The following is a 19,547-nucleotide window of genomic DNA, read 5'->3' on the forward strand; positions in this document are numbered from 1 at the left end:
TGTGTGTGTGTGTGTGTGTGTGTGTGTGTTTGTGTGTGTGTGTGTAATTATGTAAGCACAAATATGTGTGTGTATACAAAGTCTGTATCCATATATATATATACATACACACTTTAATTACTGTGCACATGCACAATTATGTTTCTGCTGGTGCCAAATAGCAGAACAAACAAAAATGTTTCAGTTGACCCACTCATTTTAGGGAGCAATTTAAGCAGCCACCTAAGGTCATACGAGCAAGAAGTCTTCTGAGAAGGGGAGGCTCCCCACCCCACCCCCATTCTTCCAACTTCACTTACTACTGCTCTCTAACTGGGAAGCTCAAGTAACATTGATTTCTTTCATTTGGACATATTTCTAGTAATATCTAATGCCCTTTGATGAGTCCAGGAGGGATCTACTGGGAAGGCTTGCTTCACAAACCAGCTTGAAAACAAATAAAGCAAGAGAGCTCTTGGAGAAGTAGAACAGGACACCTCTAAGGCGTGGGTGCAACCTTCCCTCATCCTGCGCAGCCCTGCACATCCTCAGAGTCCAGGAGTACCAGGGAAACCCCGAGACTCCAGTCACAAGTCATTTCTACTACACATCTCAGAACCATTGAGGTAGAAAAATTACCTATTGTGAAATGCAACCATAAAGACTGATGCTTTCTAAGCGTGCCTTTGAAAGCACATTTCCAATGAAAATCTACGCCCTTGAAAATAAAGGTTCACAACGTGTTATATATATAAAGCATCAGTTGTAAAATAGGTACAGTTGAATTAATTAAATTCTTTATGTAGCCAGGTGCTGGTGACACACACCTGTAATCCTAGCGACTCAGGTGGCTGAGATCTGAGAATCAAGATTCAAAGCCAGTCTGGGCTGGATGTCCAAGCTAGCAAAAAAGATAGAAATAGAGCTCAAGTAGTAAAGAGTAGCCTTGAGCACAAACTCTCAGCCACAATACCCAGGCCCTGAGAGCAAGCCCCATGACTAGCTCGCTCTCTCGTCCTCTCCTCTTCTTGCTCTCTCTCTCTCACTTTCACATATACACATACACACATACACACAGTTTAATGTACTTTACAAAAATGCAGTTAATTGTGTGTTTTATTCAGAATTTTAGTTAAATGAATAGACTAGAAAGAGTCTTGTGGCAAGAGAATGTATAACTATGAGATAAGAAATATGCTAATTTGTCACATTATACTAGCCATTCACACACATATCTTATAGTATGCTAAACATCATAAACATGCACAATAAAATATATATTTCAAAAATCACTTGAGAACTAAGTGAACAAAGGCCATATATAGGATCACATCATAGGACCACAAAGAGAGAAGTCAGGAATAATTCCACTGATTCTCACTTGAGCTTTTTGGTGCATGGTAGTGTCTTTACTGTGTTGCAGAAAATAGGAGCAACAAATGGAGTGGGGATGGGGCTAAAGGTACTGATCACCCAAACAAGAAGTTGTTGGCAAGCTCAGGGCTAGACACAGAGATCTGAGTGACTTCAAGGTGACCCTGGAAAACAGAAATATGGGTGTGTATAATAATTTTCTATTATAATTACTTATAAATAGATTTAAGTTTGGGATGATTTCATGAAGTGATTTTTTTTCTGTCCGTCGTGGGTATTGAACTCTGGGTGCTATCCCTCAGCTGCTCATGATGATCCAGGACCTTGTCATCTACCTTGCAGCAACGAATCCTTCTGGTCATGCCGCAGAGGGAAAATGTGGGGAACTGCTCCAGCTCCTTCCTTCCTGGCCTTTGTTCCTGCGGCATGGGACAGCCCCTCCACTGTCTATACCACACCCTTCTCCTGGAGAAAGAACCACTCCTGGCCAGCCTCTGGAGGTCAACTGCTCATTGCCTCCTCGGTCCTCACTTCTTTGAGGACTCCCTCAACCCTGGGCCAGAAGTGTATGCACCAGGTAAACACACATCAGTAAGAGGGCCAGCTCTGGTCAGGCCTCTGTCCTGGCCCCAAATAGACATTACTCTATCTAGCCCCTGCCCATACTTCCCTCAGGGAACCTTTAATGGACTCCAGCCCCAGACAGAGTTCATCCTGTATGAACTCCCACCTCTCTCCATTCCAAGTTAAGGTTGCTCTTGCCTATCTTCCCTATCTTCAGAGTTGGGAGCGGGAAGTCATGTGCACACCTGGGCAATGTAGTTGGTGTGTTCACCTAGGAAGGCTCCAGGCCCAGCAGGCAGGTGCACTGGGCTGTGTCTGAGCAACTCCATCTCTGAACCACCAGCGGAGGGGCTCACAGGCATGGCTGACGTCCAGTGTTAGTGCTCTACCGCTTGAGCCACAGCACCACTTCTGGTTTTCTGGTGGTTAATTGGAGATAAGAGTCTCATAGACTCTCCTGCCTGGGGTGGCTTTGAAACATGATCCTCAGATCTCAGCCTCCTGAGTAGCTAGGATAAAAGGCATGAGCTTCATGAAATGATTTTAAAAATTCACCTTCAATTAAGATATAATTCTGAAGTGTAATCTTTTAATTGTCCTTTAAATGGTATGCATTTTCTTTTTCGTGATGAAAACAGAAAGGGTTTGGAAAGGAATTGAGTACATTTCCCCAGTGGTCTGGCTGCTTGTGTGTGGTATCTTTTGTTCAAGAGCTCTTGGTCTTGGTTTATCATCTCCACAGCCCACCTTCATTTCTCCTGAAGATACTAGGTTCTCTTCAGGAATTTATAACTCTGGAATCTTAAGACCCTTCTTCCCACTTTAAAAATCTTCTCCGAGCCATAAAGAGAAAGGATTTAGCAAGGGATCCTTCATCTATCGCAGGAGTTACATTCCAGAGACTCCCTGTGACAGGTAAAAATTCACGAAGCAGCAGCATTATATTTATTTTATTATTTAATATATATTTTAAGACTTTATAAACCCTTCCCACTCTCCTATAAACCTTTCCCACTCTCTTATTAACCTTTCCTACACTGATAAAAACTTCATATGCTCTTAAATGCATCTATACTGTTAAACCTATGTAATTTTAACAACATATAAAAGTCTATATGGGAACTCACCAGTGAAGTCTACTACAACTTGAATGGTGAAGATCATGAATCATGTAGCTGTGCAATGCTGATGACAATGAAGGTAATGACAATGAGATGAATGTACTGCACAGCCAAGAGTAATATTATGGCACTTCTTCAGCCTTCCATCAGATGGTGCAGTATCATTGCCCTGGGAAGTAACTTCGGTTTCCACTGAAGGTGTAGGCATAACTGATCTCATCATTTGAGCGATGAATGTGGTTCTGGGGAGTTACCAGCACTGCTTTTTCTTTTGTTTTTGTTTAAATAAATCGGCATGCCAGTCTGGATTGTATTTACGAAGTGCTAGGAACAAAGCATCCTTCAGCCACTCTGAAGTTTTCTGACCATGCTGACTACGCTTGCAAGATGATTGAGTGCTAGGTCAACCTCCTCCTCTTCTCCAACCTGTACTTCATTTCCTTCTTCCTCATCTTCTTCACTTGCTAAATTCATCTCATCCAGGTTAAAAACTTGAGGCTTATAACCCCCTTCCTTGATGATGGATTTGCTCATGTCATTCCTCAGCTCAGTCTTTATCTGCAGAGGCAGCTTCTCCATGCAGAGAAATGCTCTTGGATCCAAAGCGTCTTTGAAATTTGTTGAACCAGGCCTTGCTGGCCAGAATGGGGTTGGTCTGGTGGGAGAGGTCCTTTACGGTCCTGCTTCTGCATTGTCGTCATCACCATCATGAACACATGTGCTTCCACAGAACTATCAGGTAGTTTCTTGGCCCTTGTCCTGATGGTGTTGGTATCCGGCGAGCTATTCTTCTTCCTGCAGTTGTTTATACACAGGGACAGCACAGATTCTATCCTCATCATGGCCTAATTGCAGGAAGTGGCTCCCCTCTTTGCAGCCTTGTTAAAAGTCATCACTGCTGTAGACCTAATATTCTTCCTATCTTTCTTTGTGTAGTGAACAGTAGATTCATTGATCCCATAATGGTGGCCTACGGCCACATAGCTTTTGCCTTCCTTTAACATGTTGAGAATTCCACCGTTTCTTTGATGGTAAGCATCTTCCTCTGGTTCTTGGGTTCACTTGGTTCTGCACCTTAGAAGGTGCAGAATATTTGGGTGGCACCACAGGAATTGAAATAAATGCAAACTGTTATGAAAATTTTTACAAAAATACAACACCACAGAGCAACACTATGGACAGTGGTCAGACATCGATGTGAAGTGGACAAGGAGAGATGCGGAAAATAAGATCACAGTGCGGGAGAGCAAACAGACTAATGTTATAGTCACTGAGCCAACCCATACCCAGGATACAGAGGACAGTGCCGATGATATACATATTGTATTTTATCTTGATTTAATATTCTTTTAATATGTTTGCATTAACATCTTTATATTTGCTATATTGTTTTAAACATTTTAGGCAACAATAATTAAACACATCAATACTGTATAAATAACTGTAAACTGCAAAATCCGCGCTATAGCAAAAGCTCGGTGATACAGAATTAATTTGCTTTTAAACCTGTGATATAGTGAAACTGCAGTAAGTGAATGGTGGTATCGTGACAGATGACTGCACATGGTACTTCGGGGGAGATTAGGGAAATTTTTGCATAGAAATTTAAGAATTTCCTTCAGGTTGAGTCATGGACAAGTGTTTAATGTTTGTGTCAGTTTCGATGACTATAAGATATTGGGAATAAACAAGAGAATAAATAATCTGATGTTTCTTTTCCCTCCAGAGAGAGTAGGAAGAACTATAATGGTACCATGGTTCATACTGATGTCACTTTTCACAAGAAAGCAGTAGAGAATTAAGAAAGTCATTCCATTTTATGTCTGAATTTGAGCCTACTGGGGTTTAGGAAAGATGGGAGAAAAGACGTTTTGCACATAGGAAGAAGTCAGTGGTGATTCTTAAACTGGGTATAAAAATTAGCATTTCCAAGCCCGGTGCCGGTGTCTCACATCTGTAATCCTAGCTACTCAGGAGGCTGAGATCTGAGGATCCTGGTTCAAAGCCAGCCTGGGCAGGAAAGTCTGTGAAACTCTTATCTCCAATAAACCACCAGAAAACCAGAAGTGGTGCTGTGGCTCAAATGTAGAGTGCTTGCCTTGAGCTGAACAGCTGAGGGACAGTGCTCAGGCCCAGAGTTCAAGCCCCATGACCAAACAAAAAAAATTAAAGCAATTAGCATTTCCAATTATACACCTGAAATCCAGTCCCTCCACAGAGAAAGTTTAGACACAACCTCTTTGCCCACCACCATATCATTTATATATATACATACATACATGAACAGAAGGGTTACAGTTACATGAGTCAGGTAACGAGTACATTTCTCTTTGAACACTGTCACCTTTGCTCTCACTCTCTCACAGTTTTTCTTTCCCTACCCACAAGGTGTATAGTTCATCATCAACATAGTCACCATAGCATTTTTAATGTCCCAAATTTTATGTATCCCCCAAGAGAAACCTTTCTAACAAAAGAATATTCTGGATGACAGCTCAGACCGAAGTGCGATCACTGATAACTTTTCTCTCCATTTCTGTCCTTTAAAACTTATGGTAATTAGGTATCTGCATTGCAGATGCTTGCATTTTTTCCAACACAATTCAGTATTGAATTTGCAAAGAAGGAATTACTATCGAATAACTTAGTTCTGCTTGTTTTCTCCAGAGAAAATTTATATTCAACAACTAGTTTTCTGGACAAAGGATCCAAATGACTCAGAATCCCATTTGCCAATACTCAATTTGCCAATGACAATAAAAATCATTTGCCTAAAGAAAGAGATTTGTGTATGAAAGCAGAGTGGACACAGAGTGTCCTGTGCTCCAATACTCTGCTATGTAAAGTGTGGTCCATTCTCTGTCTGCCAGCTCTAGTCTGTCCGGAATATACACATACACAAAAGCCCCCCTCTACCATGTTCAGTTTCCTTTTCATTTCTTTAAACAGAAATGCTGGCATACAACTTACCACCAGGAATAGCTCAGAGCTCATGCTCTCAATTTAGTCTGGAGGAATACATTATATTTCTCTCCTCTTTGAAAACACTCTGTCAACTCTCTTTGCTCATCACCCAATAAGGATAAGGTGATTCAATCCAAATGAAGCATATGGTATTGTTGAACACATAGAAAGGATCTTTTTAATAAAAATTCAGCAATACATCTTTGTATTAGGAACTATAAAATTACATTATTTATCTATAACAACATCCCTTTCCTCACAAAGAAAGGTTTTATATATAAAACACAACTCTGGTATGTTAAACGGAGTGCCCATTATAAAAAAAGCATTCTCAAATAATAACTATAACCCAAAAGAATGGTAGCAAAATTTTACATGACTTTTGCATTGGAAAAATATCTACTATTTAAGAGTTTTAAAATATATTGACAACACAGCTGTCGACTTCTTAAAATGTTTCATCCTACATTACAATTCTATTTCTGAATCTTTTTCTCAGTCATTTGAAAAATAAACTTTTTTGCTTTTGCTTGTTAGAGAACTGATCAGATCAATTCATTAGTTGAAATGAGCAACATAAAAATAGGAACCCTGGCTCTTTGCTATTTTGTGTAAACCAGTCACGTATTTTCAAAAGATTTCTTTTGCCAACTCTCTGTCATCATTTTTGACATTTGTGGTGTTAGTATGGATTCGTAATGCACCATATACCCTTCGCTTCTTGGACAATGTCTCCAGCAGTGCTGGGTACTTACAGAAGCACAGTCCTCGGACTTCTCTTCCACAAATCCAATCTGGCAGGGAGTCCTCTGGTTTTGCAACCAGTAGTCGGTGGATTCAAGCAAGCTGGCACTGCGTAGGACCTGGGGGAAGCAGAAAACCAGACGAACATTCACTTGGCAAGTCTTTCTATTTAAACAAAGAAAACCTCTTCTAAAAGAATCCCAGATGTATCTTTTTAAATTTTCCTCAGAGTATCAGGATAGCAAGAGGAAAGGCTAGCAGGATAAATAGTACTTTGACAAAGTGTGAACTACTCCTCCCGAAATAGGCTTGAGATAGATGTTAACACTGCTAATTCTTTCCTTAGCAAATGCAACATCTGGAAAGTTCAATGTATGGCTGGCTGAAGTGATTTACAGTCATGTGATTGTTTTTTTGGTGTGGCTACAAATGGGGGTGCATTTCATTCGTGTTGCAATTCTTTCATAAGTTACTGATGCTTTGTATCTTTTAGGTGTCATCATGGTTTTCCTTTTGCTGCAATGTAGCCACTTTGAGTTTTCAACTCTTCTAGAATAGGTAGGGAACAAGGTACAATTCTTTTAACATTTCTAAGATATCACATTATTAAAAATATGAGGGCTAATTCAGTTGCATTAAAATAACCATTGTCTATTTGCTAACACTGTGACAAGACAAAACAAAAAGTCATACACATGAATTAATAAAGTCAAACATGATTTTAACATGTCTTGCTTTGGAGCTTGGATTTGAAAGCAATGATAAAAGGCACACTCCTCAAAGCCAAAATATTTCAAAGACATAATCTCATCACTAAAGAATGATTCAACTTTCAATGTGTCTAAACACCATCCATATTGTATATGACAATTTTCTCATCTTTATATCCTTAGATACCGAATAGCTTCCTTAAAACACATCTTGGCTTTAAAGAAACAGAAATGCTAGGTGCTGATGGCTCATGTTTGTAATCCTGACTTCTCAAGAGGCTGAGATCTGATGATCACGGTTCCAAGCCAGACTGGGCATGAAAGTTTGTGAGACTATTTCCAATTAACTACCCAAAAGTCAGAAGTGGAGCTGTAGTTCAAATAGTAGAGTGATATCTTTGAGCACAAAAGCTCAGCAACAGTGCCCAGGCCCTGAGTTCAAGACCCAAAGACTGATATACAAAAGAAAGAATAAAAGAAAATAAAAACAAAAACACAAATATACAAAAGTAGAATTTCAAACAAGTCTTAAATATTTTAAGAAGTATATTAGTGAGAGAGAGTTTTTGTATGGTTGAGGATATAAACACCAATTTTACTCACCATTAAACAGCTCATGATTATATAAATAACTAAAATGAAATAAAATAGTTTCCCATCAATTTTGTTGATATTTCAATTATTAATTACTTAATATTTATGCTACATAATGCTATGTTGGAAACTCTCAGTTCAGACACTAACATATTACCTGATTTAAACATCAAAGGTTGTGGTAGAATTTAATAGTTTATATAAGTAAAAGGCGTATATCAGATTCTAGCTCCTACTGAGTGCTGAGCTGTGATTAGAAATTATTAATACCTTTGTCAGTAATTTGTCAGGTGAGTGCAGAATTAGCATCTGAGAACAGTTTTCAGACCTAAGAGCTCCCAAACCATCACGGGTGCATTGCCTGCCATGGGATTGTAGTTCCTCATTTCTGGGTTCTGCCCAGTTCCCATCTATTCAGCCCTGCAGACCATCCTGGTCTATGTGGTCTCAGTCCACTGTTCACTCTCTGTGTGACGAAGTTACCTCCCTGCTCCTGGCCACAGTTTGCCCTCCCTAAACCGTCAAACCAAACTCGCTGAGCTGAGGGGTGCTTGTCCATCAAGCGCCACGTAATTCTCCTCCTTCCTCCCCTTTCCTGCATCCTGCCTCTCCTTTTCCCATATATATTAAAAAGCCAAATAAGAAAAGAGAATGAAACCTGCTTCAATAAACCACTTAGCCCCACAAGTTGAACAATTATAACCTGTTGAAAGCTTTAGGTTTAATGGTCTGTACAAAGGGTTAGAAGAGAGGTACTTGAAAGGGGGAAAATATGTGCTTGAGAATACAATGAATTTGGAAACTTTATGAATCTAATTTCCCTGCTGAGAGAGAAAAAGAGAGGAGCTCACCAGGTTCTCCACGGCTCATTAATTTATCTGCTATTTTTAGTTCCCAGGATTGCTTATTTCTGATGAAGAGCTAAGAAAAAAAGTGCTGTGTAGTCATAAGTGTGAAATAATATTGGCACAATTACTTTTAAAATTTCATCAGTGTCCAGAATAAGGAAGAAGAGCCTCTTTTTTCAAAGACTTTACTCTGATGGAGAGAATCAAGAGGCAGGAATTTAGTGCATTACACAGTGAGACCAAAGGAAGGTATTCTTAGGAGAGGATCACAAAGGCACAGTACCTATAAGCATCTGATCATATACAATAATATTTATTGAAATGAGCTCCAGAGAATGGCAACAAGAGGTTTTTTTTCCTATGTTGCAGTTTTTGTTTTCTTTTCCTTTTGTCTTGTTTGTACATCTATCCATTTTGGGGAGCTTGGTGGGGGCACAGAAACAGTGGGACCAAGGGTGAACAGATACAGCAGTGCTACTCACTAGAGTAGGAAAAACTGGGAGAAAGTGAAGGCAGGGGTGACATTGTTCAAAAAAATATACTCTTCATCTGACTTAAGTAACTATAATTCTTCTCTACATCACTTTTGTAATAACAATAAAAATGCAGGAAAGGAAAAAAATTAATGTGTTTATGAGATGGAGGAGGAAGCCAGAATGAGCATTTAGTAGACTGAGCACAGTCCTCAGCAATGCTAACATTTTTCAAGCAATTTAGATAGGATAAAACAGTAATTTATGATGAACCCAGATATTTGGGTTAGAGTTCAAGTTCTGTCCCTACCATCAACTACTGAGTGAATGAAGTCATCACACTTATCATTTACTGAAGTTATAGTAACTTAAATGAACGTATTTAAAGACATTCCAGAAGGTTGTTTCAAGGAGGCAACAACGCTTGGTAAGAAATGTACTCATTATCTTGCCCATGTAATTAACCGCTCTGTATCGTATTTTCACAAGAAAAAAAGAAAATATCTGTTAAAGCCTAATTTCTTACAAGAGAATGTAATTTATTAAGCATGATGATGACATATTAGTATCAGAAGACTGAATTTCATATAGCATCTGTTCTATGATTAATGGTTTCTTTACTTTTCCATAATGTTTGACAATTTCTCTTTATTATTTTCAATACGCCATTTTTGCTTTTCTCTTTCATCTCTATGCTTTCTCAAGTTAACAGTCAGTCAATAAGGTCTCAGTAAACTCCCTTGAGATTAGACCTGGGAAAGATTAAGATGAGTAAAAATGACAGCTGTCCTTTGGAAACTCAGTTCTAATGGAAGGAAGTTACACGTACCTGGGACTGTCAAGAAGAGGGACTGCTTTGGACAATGGATTCCAAGGGGTCTGTAGTTAGGAAAAGGTTTTGCACTTGACCAGTTGTGGAAGGTGAACTTGAATTGTCAGGAAAAATTGGGTACACTGAGGAGGACACACGTCTTTTTTTTTTTTCCTGATCCTAGGGCTTACACTCAGGGCCTGGACATTAATTATCCTTAAGCCTCTGTGCTCAAGGCTAGCACTCTACCACTTGAGCAACAGCACCGCTTCCTGCTTTTTCTGAGTATTTTATTGGTGATAAAAGTCTGATGTGGCTTTCCTGCCTGGCCTGGCTTCGAACCACAATCTTCAGATCTCAGCATCCCGTGTAGCTAGATTATAGGTATGAGCACCCAGGGAGTGCCTGGCTGTACTAATTTTTTGACTATTTTTTAATCCTCATTGTGTAAGTTTCCCCTCCTGTGGTGTTTTAAACACATAGGTCTTCCCAGTTTACTCAATCTTTTCCCCTGACTCTTTTCCAAGAGTCTCGGGATATTAATTAGCACCCATTGGTCTGACTTACCCACTCTACCGGTAGTGTTGACCTTTCTGGGGAGCTGGCGCTTTACATTTTAAACTGTTAACTATTAACCCTTGCAAATCCCCTTGTCATCTTGGATTCTTTGTGAATAAATGCAGACTTTCTTCTCCCACACCTGAATCCACAAAGAAAACTCTATATTGGTTCTGTTGAACTTTGACTTTGCCTTTCTAAAGAATTACCCTATTTGAGTTCTCCCTTGAACCTACCATATTTCAGCTAATATATTTTGTATACACTTGCATATCCCCCAACATATTTACTTATGTGTTTATAAGCTAAATCTAGCTTCCAAATATGAAGGAAAACACACAAACGTTTGTTTCTCTGCACCTTAATTCATTTAACATAATTTTTTCCAGGTCTTTTCATTTTGTTACAAATGATACAACAAAATAACAGCAGGGAAATGAGTGTTTGAAAGGACTAGGGTAGGGTCAGGGGAAAGGGGTACATGAATGTAAAGAAGAGAGAGAGAGAATGCAGTTAAGAATTCAATGTATATCCTACACAATTAAGAAAAGGGAGAGGAAAAGGGTGGATTGAGAGGAATGGATAAGAACGTTGAAAGGGGAGACATTGATCAAGATGCATTGTATTCATAAATTGCTTCGCTGAATGGCAACTCCTTTGCACAACTGCTTAAAAATAATAACTGGAAAGAAAAGAAAAGCTAGTCTTATGTTTACAGAATTGATGGCAGAGGAATTCTCCCAACTACCCTGGTTTGAACCTTCTCTGCCAGCTGGAATAGTTCTTTGCATATTTCTATTTTAACAGTAGGCTCTCCAAAATACAATTCTTTTATTTCATTCACTTAATAGAAAATGTTTTAAAATTCATACTTCTCAAATGATTCTTCTTCCTATAATACCCTGGGTTCCCACTCAACCAATGAAATCCATACTGTGGCCTACTCTCTGGGTTACATTATGCTGATAATAATATCTCAGATTCATATCTATGGACCTTAAAAACAGTCATGGGAGCCAAACAATAAATAAACACATGTTTAATTGCAAGACATTATGAAGAAATCTCTATCACAATGCTGTGATAGAGAATAAAAGGGACTGCTATGGTCTGAATGTTTGATTCCTCCCGAAATTAGTGGGTCAACATTTAATTCCCAGGATGTTGACATTAAGTAATAGGGCCTTTGGGAGTTGATAGGGGTTTTGAGGATTTATCTGTAGGATTGGCGTCCTTACAGGAGAGGTTGAAGAAGGCCTTCTGTCTTTCCACATTGTGAGGGTGAAGCATTTGGTACCATCTACTAAGAATGAACCTCCTGGACCCTTAATCAGCTGATCTGAACCTTGATCTTGAATATCTCATTCTCCAGGACTATGAAAAAATTAATCTTGTTGATTATAAACAAATAAGCCTGGGATATTTTATTATAAAAGCCTGAATAGACTAAGGCAGGAATGGTATTTGGACAGGAAATTTTGAGCATCATAGATAGATCCTAACCACCCATGTTGTTAATTATTTCTCAGCTTTCTCTCACTCCTACCTCCCAACCCTGTCCACTCCTTGAAACCAGAATCAAAAAGTACATGAAGGTGAGCTTCAAAAAAGCCCCTTGCCTTAAATTCCATTTTTTAAAATTAATTAACACAGCAGCAGAAAGCAAGTCATTTAACCTTTTTGAGACTCAACTTCCTCATGTTTTAAATATAGGTGATTCCTGTTCATAGTGAAGGGTGTTTTAAAGTTGTTAGAATAATAATTGTACATACTGATGTACATAGTATCACATTAGTATCCATTATTATTCATATTGTCTTAATGTCCTGTAATTCCCTGCTAAGACCTTAACCTCAACTGATTAATTGATCCAATAAAAATCAGTGAGGACTTCATAGTCCTACAAGGACAGACTAGGCCCTTGAAGGGAAATGGTATCATTGGTGAGCCTAAAGTTTGATCAGCTTACTACCAAACTGTGGCCTAGCATTCAGGGCATCCCAATTCAGTTCTAATTTCTGATCATCTATTGAACTGTTATAATTCTCTGTTGTTTAAGATATTCTGGTTTATCCCAAGCTTTGTCTTCGGTAATTCCTCTGGATACACCCTGAGTTATAATCTACCAGAAGACTGAAGAGTTCTCCACAGGATATAGACATAGAGGTCTTTTTGTGTTGTGTTGGTTTTAATGCACTAGGTAATGGTTTTTGTTTCCTTTGTATGTTCTTCCCCCTATGGTATATCCCCTGTTGTCACTGTACTTGATTTTGGTACCCTGCATCTTATATGTACATTTGTCTAATTTGGGAAGGGAAGGGGAATAACAAAATTCTGAAACAAGGACATAGGACAACCCATTGCAACAAGGATACCCACATGACAGTATATTGGAAGCGAACTGTACAACTTTGGGCAGGGGGAGGAGTGAAGGAGGTCGGGGAGAGAAGGGATAGTGGAAAAATAAGGGAAGGGGCACCAATGCTCGACAAGAAATGTACTCATTGCCTTACTCATGTAACTGTAACCCCTCTGTACAGCATCTTTACAATAAAATAAAATTTTAAAAAAGAAAAGAAGGAAAAATAGAGTTCTACACATAGCTTGTTGGATGCACACATTGCTTTCCTCCTGTCCCTTAAACATCTTATCGATTTTCTTCCCCACACATCTTTGAACTGGGCACTGAGCCCAGTATCAATATTTATAACGTAACATATTTCTACCTTGAATTTTAGAGTGTGTATGTGTCTTTTCCTTCCTGTCAGATATGAGTATTGTATGAGCCCATGAGCATTTCATTGCCTTTCTAAATCATACATCTCCTAGTATTTGACCAGTGCTCATTTGATACCAGACTCTCTCACATTTCATGTAATTTATATATGTACACATGTAATTTTACTCTTTGTAATGATTGTGTTTTTCAAAAGGAAGTCTTAATAATTGTGATTTATTCAACATGAAGAAAGTTTGAAAATATATGTACATATTGATGTTTTGTATTTCTGCAGGGATTTTCTCTACAGGTAATAAAGATTTTTGAAGTTGAGTAAGATAACCACTTTCGAATCTTATAAACTATCAAAACATTTCATGTCCCAACCATCACAGGCATATAGATGGGAAGCAATCTCAGAGCTGTTAGGAGAGAGACTTTCACACACAATATGCCATATTCCCTTAATGTATGGATTGTGATGAGCAATGGAGTGCTGCTTAGAGCTAACTTCAGCATGACATCAGAATGTGAATTCTTTTTTTTCCTTCAAAAAGCAGAGATTGTGAGACATGGATGCTTTCTGTGGAGGCTGAGCAGAACTCGGGATGGCCATCTCTGAGTAAGTCCTGCTGGCCCTCTGTGTTTTCACGGATGACAAACTTTACATGATGACTTGGAAACCACTTGGGAGGATTTGTCCTTTCAAACATGACACAAAATCTATATGAATATGGATTGATGAGGAGGGGACAAGAGGCAAGAGGAGCTACACCCCTCGGAAGGAGGAGAACATTGAGACATCACTCAGAGAACACCTGCAGGCTTCTGGTGCTTTCCCGGCCTCTTTCTAGGAATCTCCATTCAATCTCATTACACAGGGAGACACATGCGAGAGATTCACTGAATGTGAGTCGTCAGGAAAGCAAGGAAAGAACCATGGAAGGAAGGCAGGGACTCAGGGATTCACCTAATTCCTGAGCAATAAAGCAGCACTGCATTGGAGCTAATATTTCCTCCTTCCCTCCCTCCCTTCCTTCCTTTACTTCTTTTCTTCCTTCCTGTGTGCCTCCCTCCCTCCTTCCTTTCCTTCTTTCTTTCCTTTATCTTTCTCTCTCTTTGTTTTTTTGTTTGGGCTTGGGGCTTGAATTCAGGGCCTGGGCACTGTCCCTAAGCTTTATTGCTCAAGGTTAGCGCTTTACCATTTTGAAGCACTTCCAGAGCTAATATTTTCTTGATAGAGAACTCATATTCCTAGAAAATTACTTATTACTTACTTTTCAAAAGGCATGTGGCTGTGTAACCACCTGCACCATCAAGATGTAGGCCAACTTCCGTTCTCCCCTCCCTGATACCAGCTGCCCTGCAACTGTCGAAATCTCACCTTCTCCTGGGCAGAGCCCTGGGAAATCTGTCTGATTTTTTGTTTTTAATTTTGCATTTTCCAGATATGTGTGTGCAGTTACATCTGCAGATGCAAGCCTGTTGTAAGCAGGTTTGTTTTCTTTTATTGCCAAGTTGTATCTTATTTAATGGGTTGTAGTTCTAGTTTTTTTCCTATTTTTTTATCTACTCACAAGTTGAAGGACATTTTTTTCTACTTTTTGCCAAATAAAGCTGCTGTAAACATCATAGGTTGTATCTGAATTGAAGTCTCTGTTTTACCAGGATGATTTTATGTAATATATATATATATATATATATATATATACATATATACACATAATCTAAAATCTACTTATATAATATATATTAACTCTATTTATTTCTGTTTTATTCTCCTTTTTTATGCCTGCAGGATATGTTTAAAACTGAAGTTTTAGCTTGGATTCCATGTTACTCAAATTTTACACAAAATTATTAATTAGATGATATTTGAGATTAACGTTGGAAGTATTATAAGAGCAGGATCATGCTGTTCATGCTAAAAGTTTTCATTTACGCTCATTTATATGCTTGTTGAAAACACCTGGTGGTGTTTTTACTTACTGCTTATCTAACTGGAGAATGGTGGGCAAAGCAAGAATATCAATACAACATATAAATCTGGTTTTTATTCTGTTGGAACAGGACCACAAATCAAATTGATAACACACACACACACACACACACACACACACACACACACACATAGACATATGAGAGAGAGGTGTCTGATAATGAAACTACCACAAAGATAAATAAAGCTGGATAAGGGATAAAGAAGCAAAGAACGCCGTTTTGAAAAGCGTATCTCTGCAGGCCTCTCTAAAAGTAACACTGAGCAGAGCTCTGCATGAAGTGCGGAGTCAGTCATGCCTGTCTGTGGAGACCAGCTGTGACCTGGGCAGCGGTCATCATCAGAAAGAAATCTTTGATGCAGCAGCGTGCTTTGTGCATTTACAAGATAGTAAAGAACTATTGTGGCTGGTTCAGCCAGGGGTGGAAAAGAAGTTTTCCAGAAGTTCAAAAGTGAACTTCAATGGGGAAAGGAAGAATGCATGAATATAGTTATAAAAGTCAATGTACTCATGGAACCAGATAACTGCTTAGCATTAGGAGAGAGAGATGGGTAGAGAAATGATGAAAAGTGACATTGATCTAGATGCATTGTACTTATAAATAGGCATGTTGAATGGAAACATGTTTATATAACTACTTAAAAATAATAAAATAGTTTTAAAAGGAAATCTATAGCTAAACTGGGCTACAGGACTTAATGTTTTAAAGCACTTTAGGAGTATGTAAGATCATTTTATTATCGTTTGTCATTGGCTTAGCTAATGGTTAATTGCTGAATTAAGTTTTCGGAATAGCCTAAAAATCTAATGTCCATCCAACTAAATAGTTCTAGAATTTAGAAGATTTTGTACAATTTTACACATTTAAGTTCATGTTAATTTAACTGAAGACTTGGCAAAGTATTCTTTTTTTTAATTTCTTATTTTTTTGCAAAGTATTCTTTTGTAGTCTTTTGTTTTCCTCTCTGGGATACAATTCACTTTCCATTATTTTGAAGAGAAACTCTATAATATCTAGTTAAAGCACCCAGTATTATTCAGAAGAAACATTGCCACAAACTAGACATAGCTATTGTGTAGAAGAAGAAAAAACATTCAAACTTCAGTGGTTTTGTCTCCATTTTTCAGGTTAAATTTAAATGTTAAGAGAATATTTTCCTTGGTAATTTTACTGGATGACTGTGTATTCTTGTGTATTAGTTTCTTCTGACAAAAACAAAGAAAAAAAGGTAAGTATTTCAGAGTAAAAAAAAACGATTTCTCATAGGACATATTCAGTAATTCTCCTTAGCTGTATGTGAATTTTAGTTATGGTAGAACATCTAGCATTAAAAAAATCATATGAACACTAAGATTTGGAAATTGTCTAAGTACTTATTAGAAAAGACATAGAAAAATGAGTTCTTTTAGTATTTAGGATAAAACAATTCTTCATTATCAAGGATGAAAGGGAGCCTAGAAAACACCAGCTGATAGGCAGAGAGGAGTCTGGGAAGGAAAAAGGTTAGCAGTGGGTTTTCAATGCACTCTCCCTTGCTGTAGAGGGATGAGAAAGAATGCCTGAAGGTGTCACATGGTTCACAAGCTAATGACTGGCCCACAGATAAGTTATATTCCTCTAATGAAAGAATACTTATCTATGGAATTTTAGCAGTATGTTCTAATTAAGCTTGCATCTGAGATGTTTCATTATACAACAGCATCTTTCCTTCAGTTACAGACATGATCCCATGTCTGTGTCTGTAATTTGGATTTTGTATGCCAACTCTGGGCCAGAGTACATACCCATGTGGTAAGAATGACTAGCAGCTTCAGCATAGTCCTGGGTGTTTTTCTAATTCTGTAATCTAAGGGCACAGGTCCATTCTTTTACCAGGTAGAGAATTAAGAGGCAGACAAGTAGTGAAGTAGGGTAAAGTATCACGTTGACTGAAAGGGAAAGTACAGTACTAATGCTCCATAGAGAGGGGCCCTAGAGCTGGAATTGCAATGAATTCCCCCCAGGCAAGTGGCCTTTACACCTTATCAATTCTCTTTTTGCCTCAGAACACTATTGGTCAGTAAGGGGCCATGCATTGGTCTCTGCCATTGCACATGAGTACATAAATAAGTCTGATTGGTCACATCTGGCTGTGCATGAGATGTTAACTCACCACTGACATAGGACTGTGAGTGGAAGCATGGGACATTATGGGAAGAAAAGCATTTGGGCACCAACCCACAGCATTATGGGAAGAAGAAATGACATTTTGAGCAAGAGTCCAAGGCACTACGGGAACAAGAAATGCCGTGATGGGGTACATGTTGTCTGCCATGGGTGACGTTTGACATTTTCTATCTCTATCTGCCTAGTGGTTCCCACTTTCCCCTACATTTCTGCTCCTCTTGCCTCACTGAATTACTTGTATCCCAGAAGCTACACCATGTCTGTCTCACTGTGGCACAAAAATTGTCTCAAAATCACATATACACTTCAGACCCTGAGAATTAATTGAGCTAGGCAAAGGAGGATCAGACCACTGGGAGCTTCTGCTGGATGCCACATGTCAGCAGACCAAGAATGTTTTGAAAGTCGATGAGAACTTTTTCCACACAAAAGTGGAAACCAAATTTGGGTGTAGTGTATAAAATGCCAGAGTGACAAAATTAGATATCCTCGGGAAGTGCAAAGATGGAATAATTTATGAATGGTCAGTTAGGGTTTAAACACAATCCAGTTAGTAAGGAAATAGAAGCTATCTAATTAATCATTACTCTCTATTTTGGAAATATAGAGTCAAAAGAATGCTGTCATTTATATCAGATCGGGGAAGGTAATGCGACTTCAGTATTAGGAGAAGCAAAAAAAGGAAAAGACTCACAAAAGAAAACATGTGGTATGCTCATGATTGTGCAAAGTATAGGTCGTTTAGGATTTGCTCCTGGATAAAGGGACGGGGGTTTTAATGACCCCATGTGACTGCAACATTAATACATGCCTTTGGCCTTTGGAAATGAAATGAAAGTGGTGTTTCTCCTCTCTCAGCCTCATCTTCAGAAGCAACTATTGTGAACAACTGTCCGTTAAGATGCCTGGCAGAGAGAGATGCTTTTGCCATGCTTCCTATTTGGGAGAGTACGCACCCTAATAGGAGTCTTTCCCAGTGCATCGCCTTCACACAGGGCAGAAGCTAGCCTCGTAAAGGTGGACACACACAGCAGCAGGTTCAGTCTGAGGGAGGCTTGGGCCTGAGTGGTACTCAAATAGATCTGAGCTGTGTCCTTTCTCTTGCTTGGATGGGGACAGAACTGAAATGCACACGTTACTTTTTTCCAGAATGATAAGCCTCTCAAGAAGGAAGGAAGAGGGATGGTATCAGAATTGGTGGGGAAAGCTGATGGAAAGGAAAGAGAAGAGGCCCACTGGCTGGTCTTTCTGTAAAAATCCAATGAGAGAATGGAAATTCTAGACTGTATTTTAAAATTCAAGACTTCTATTCTTTGTAAAAGGTACCAAATAAAGAGAACTTGGTGCAGTTAGAACAAATATTCACAAAAATATCACCTACTTAGTTCCATGGATGCAACATTACCATTAGTTACTACAAATTGTCCTAAGCTAGTCTGAGTTTTCAGAGTGCTACTTTTTGGTTTAAAGGAAGGAAAATAAGACAGAAAAGAAAAGGACACCTCCAAATCTTTCCAAGGGCTTCTTCACATGCAGTATATAAAATCTCAAATACCAGATAGCCAAGTTGTTAGAAGTAAAAGGAAGCTGGGCAGAGCCAAGAATAGAAGTTCTGAATCTACCAACTTCTGGAATACAAAGCTGAATCACATTCAAAACATAAAATGAGCCATAATTGATAGCGCTAAGCAGAGTTTCCTGCAAAGAACCTTCTCTCTGGTTTACTGGGAGCTTGGCTGTAATAAAGGCATCTTGATTTGCTTTTGTTGACAGCGGAGGAAATGAATTCCTGCTGGAAGTGTCCAGTATTTGCATTTTGCCTTCCGTAAAACACTGGAATCTCCCAGATAAGGATATGGTTCAGGACCAGTGGAACTTTCCTTAGGGGTTTGGACAGTGAGATTGTCCTCAGAGGGAATTT

General features: G+C 38.8%; 1 protein-coding gene across 1 annotated transcript in view; it reads right to left on the reverse strand.

The window, feature by feature from the left end:
- Positions 1-19,547, reverse strand: part of Sphkap (SPHK1 interactor, AKAP domain containing) — a 92,435-nt gene that overhangs the window by 66,427 nt on the left and 6,461 nt on the right. The window contains exon 2 of the mRNA XM_013020230.1: positions 6,758-6,865. Within this exon, the coding sequence (XP_012875684.1) occupies positions 6,758-6,865 (108 nt within the window). The remainder of the gene's footprint in view (positions 1-6,757; positions 6,866-19,547) is intronic.

The sequence above is a fragment of the Dipodomys ordii genome, unplaced genomic scaffold, assembly GCF_000151885.1.
Source record: "Dipodomys ordii isolate 6190 unplaced genomic scaffold, Dord_2.0 Scaffold1, whole genome shotgun sequence".
NCBI classification, from domain to species: Eukaryota; Metazoa; Chordata; class Mammalia; order Rodentia; family Heteromyidae; genus Dipodomys; species Dipodomys ordii.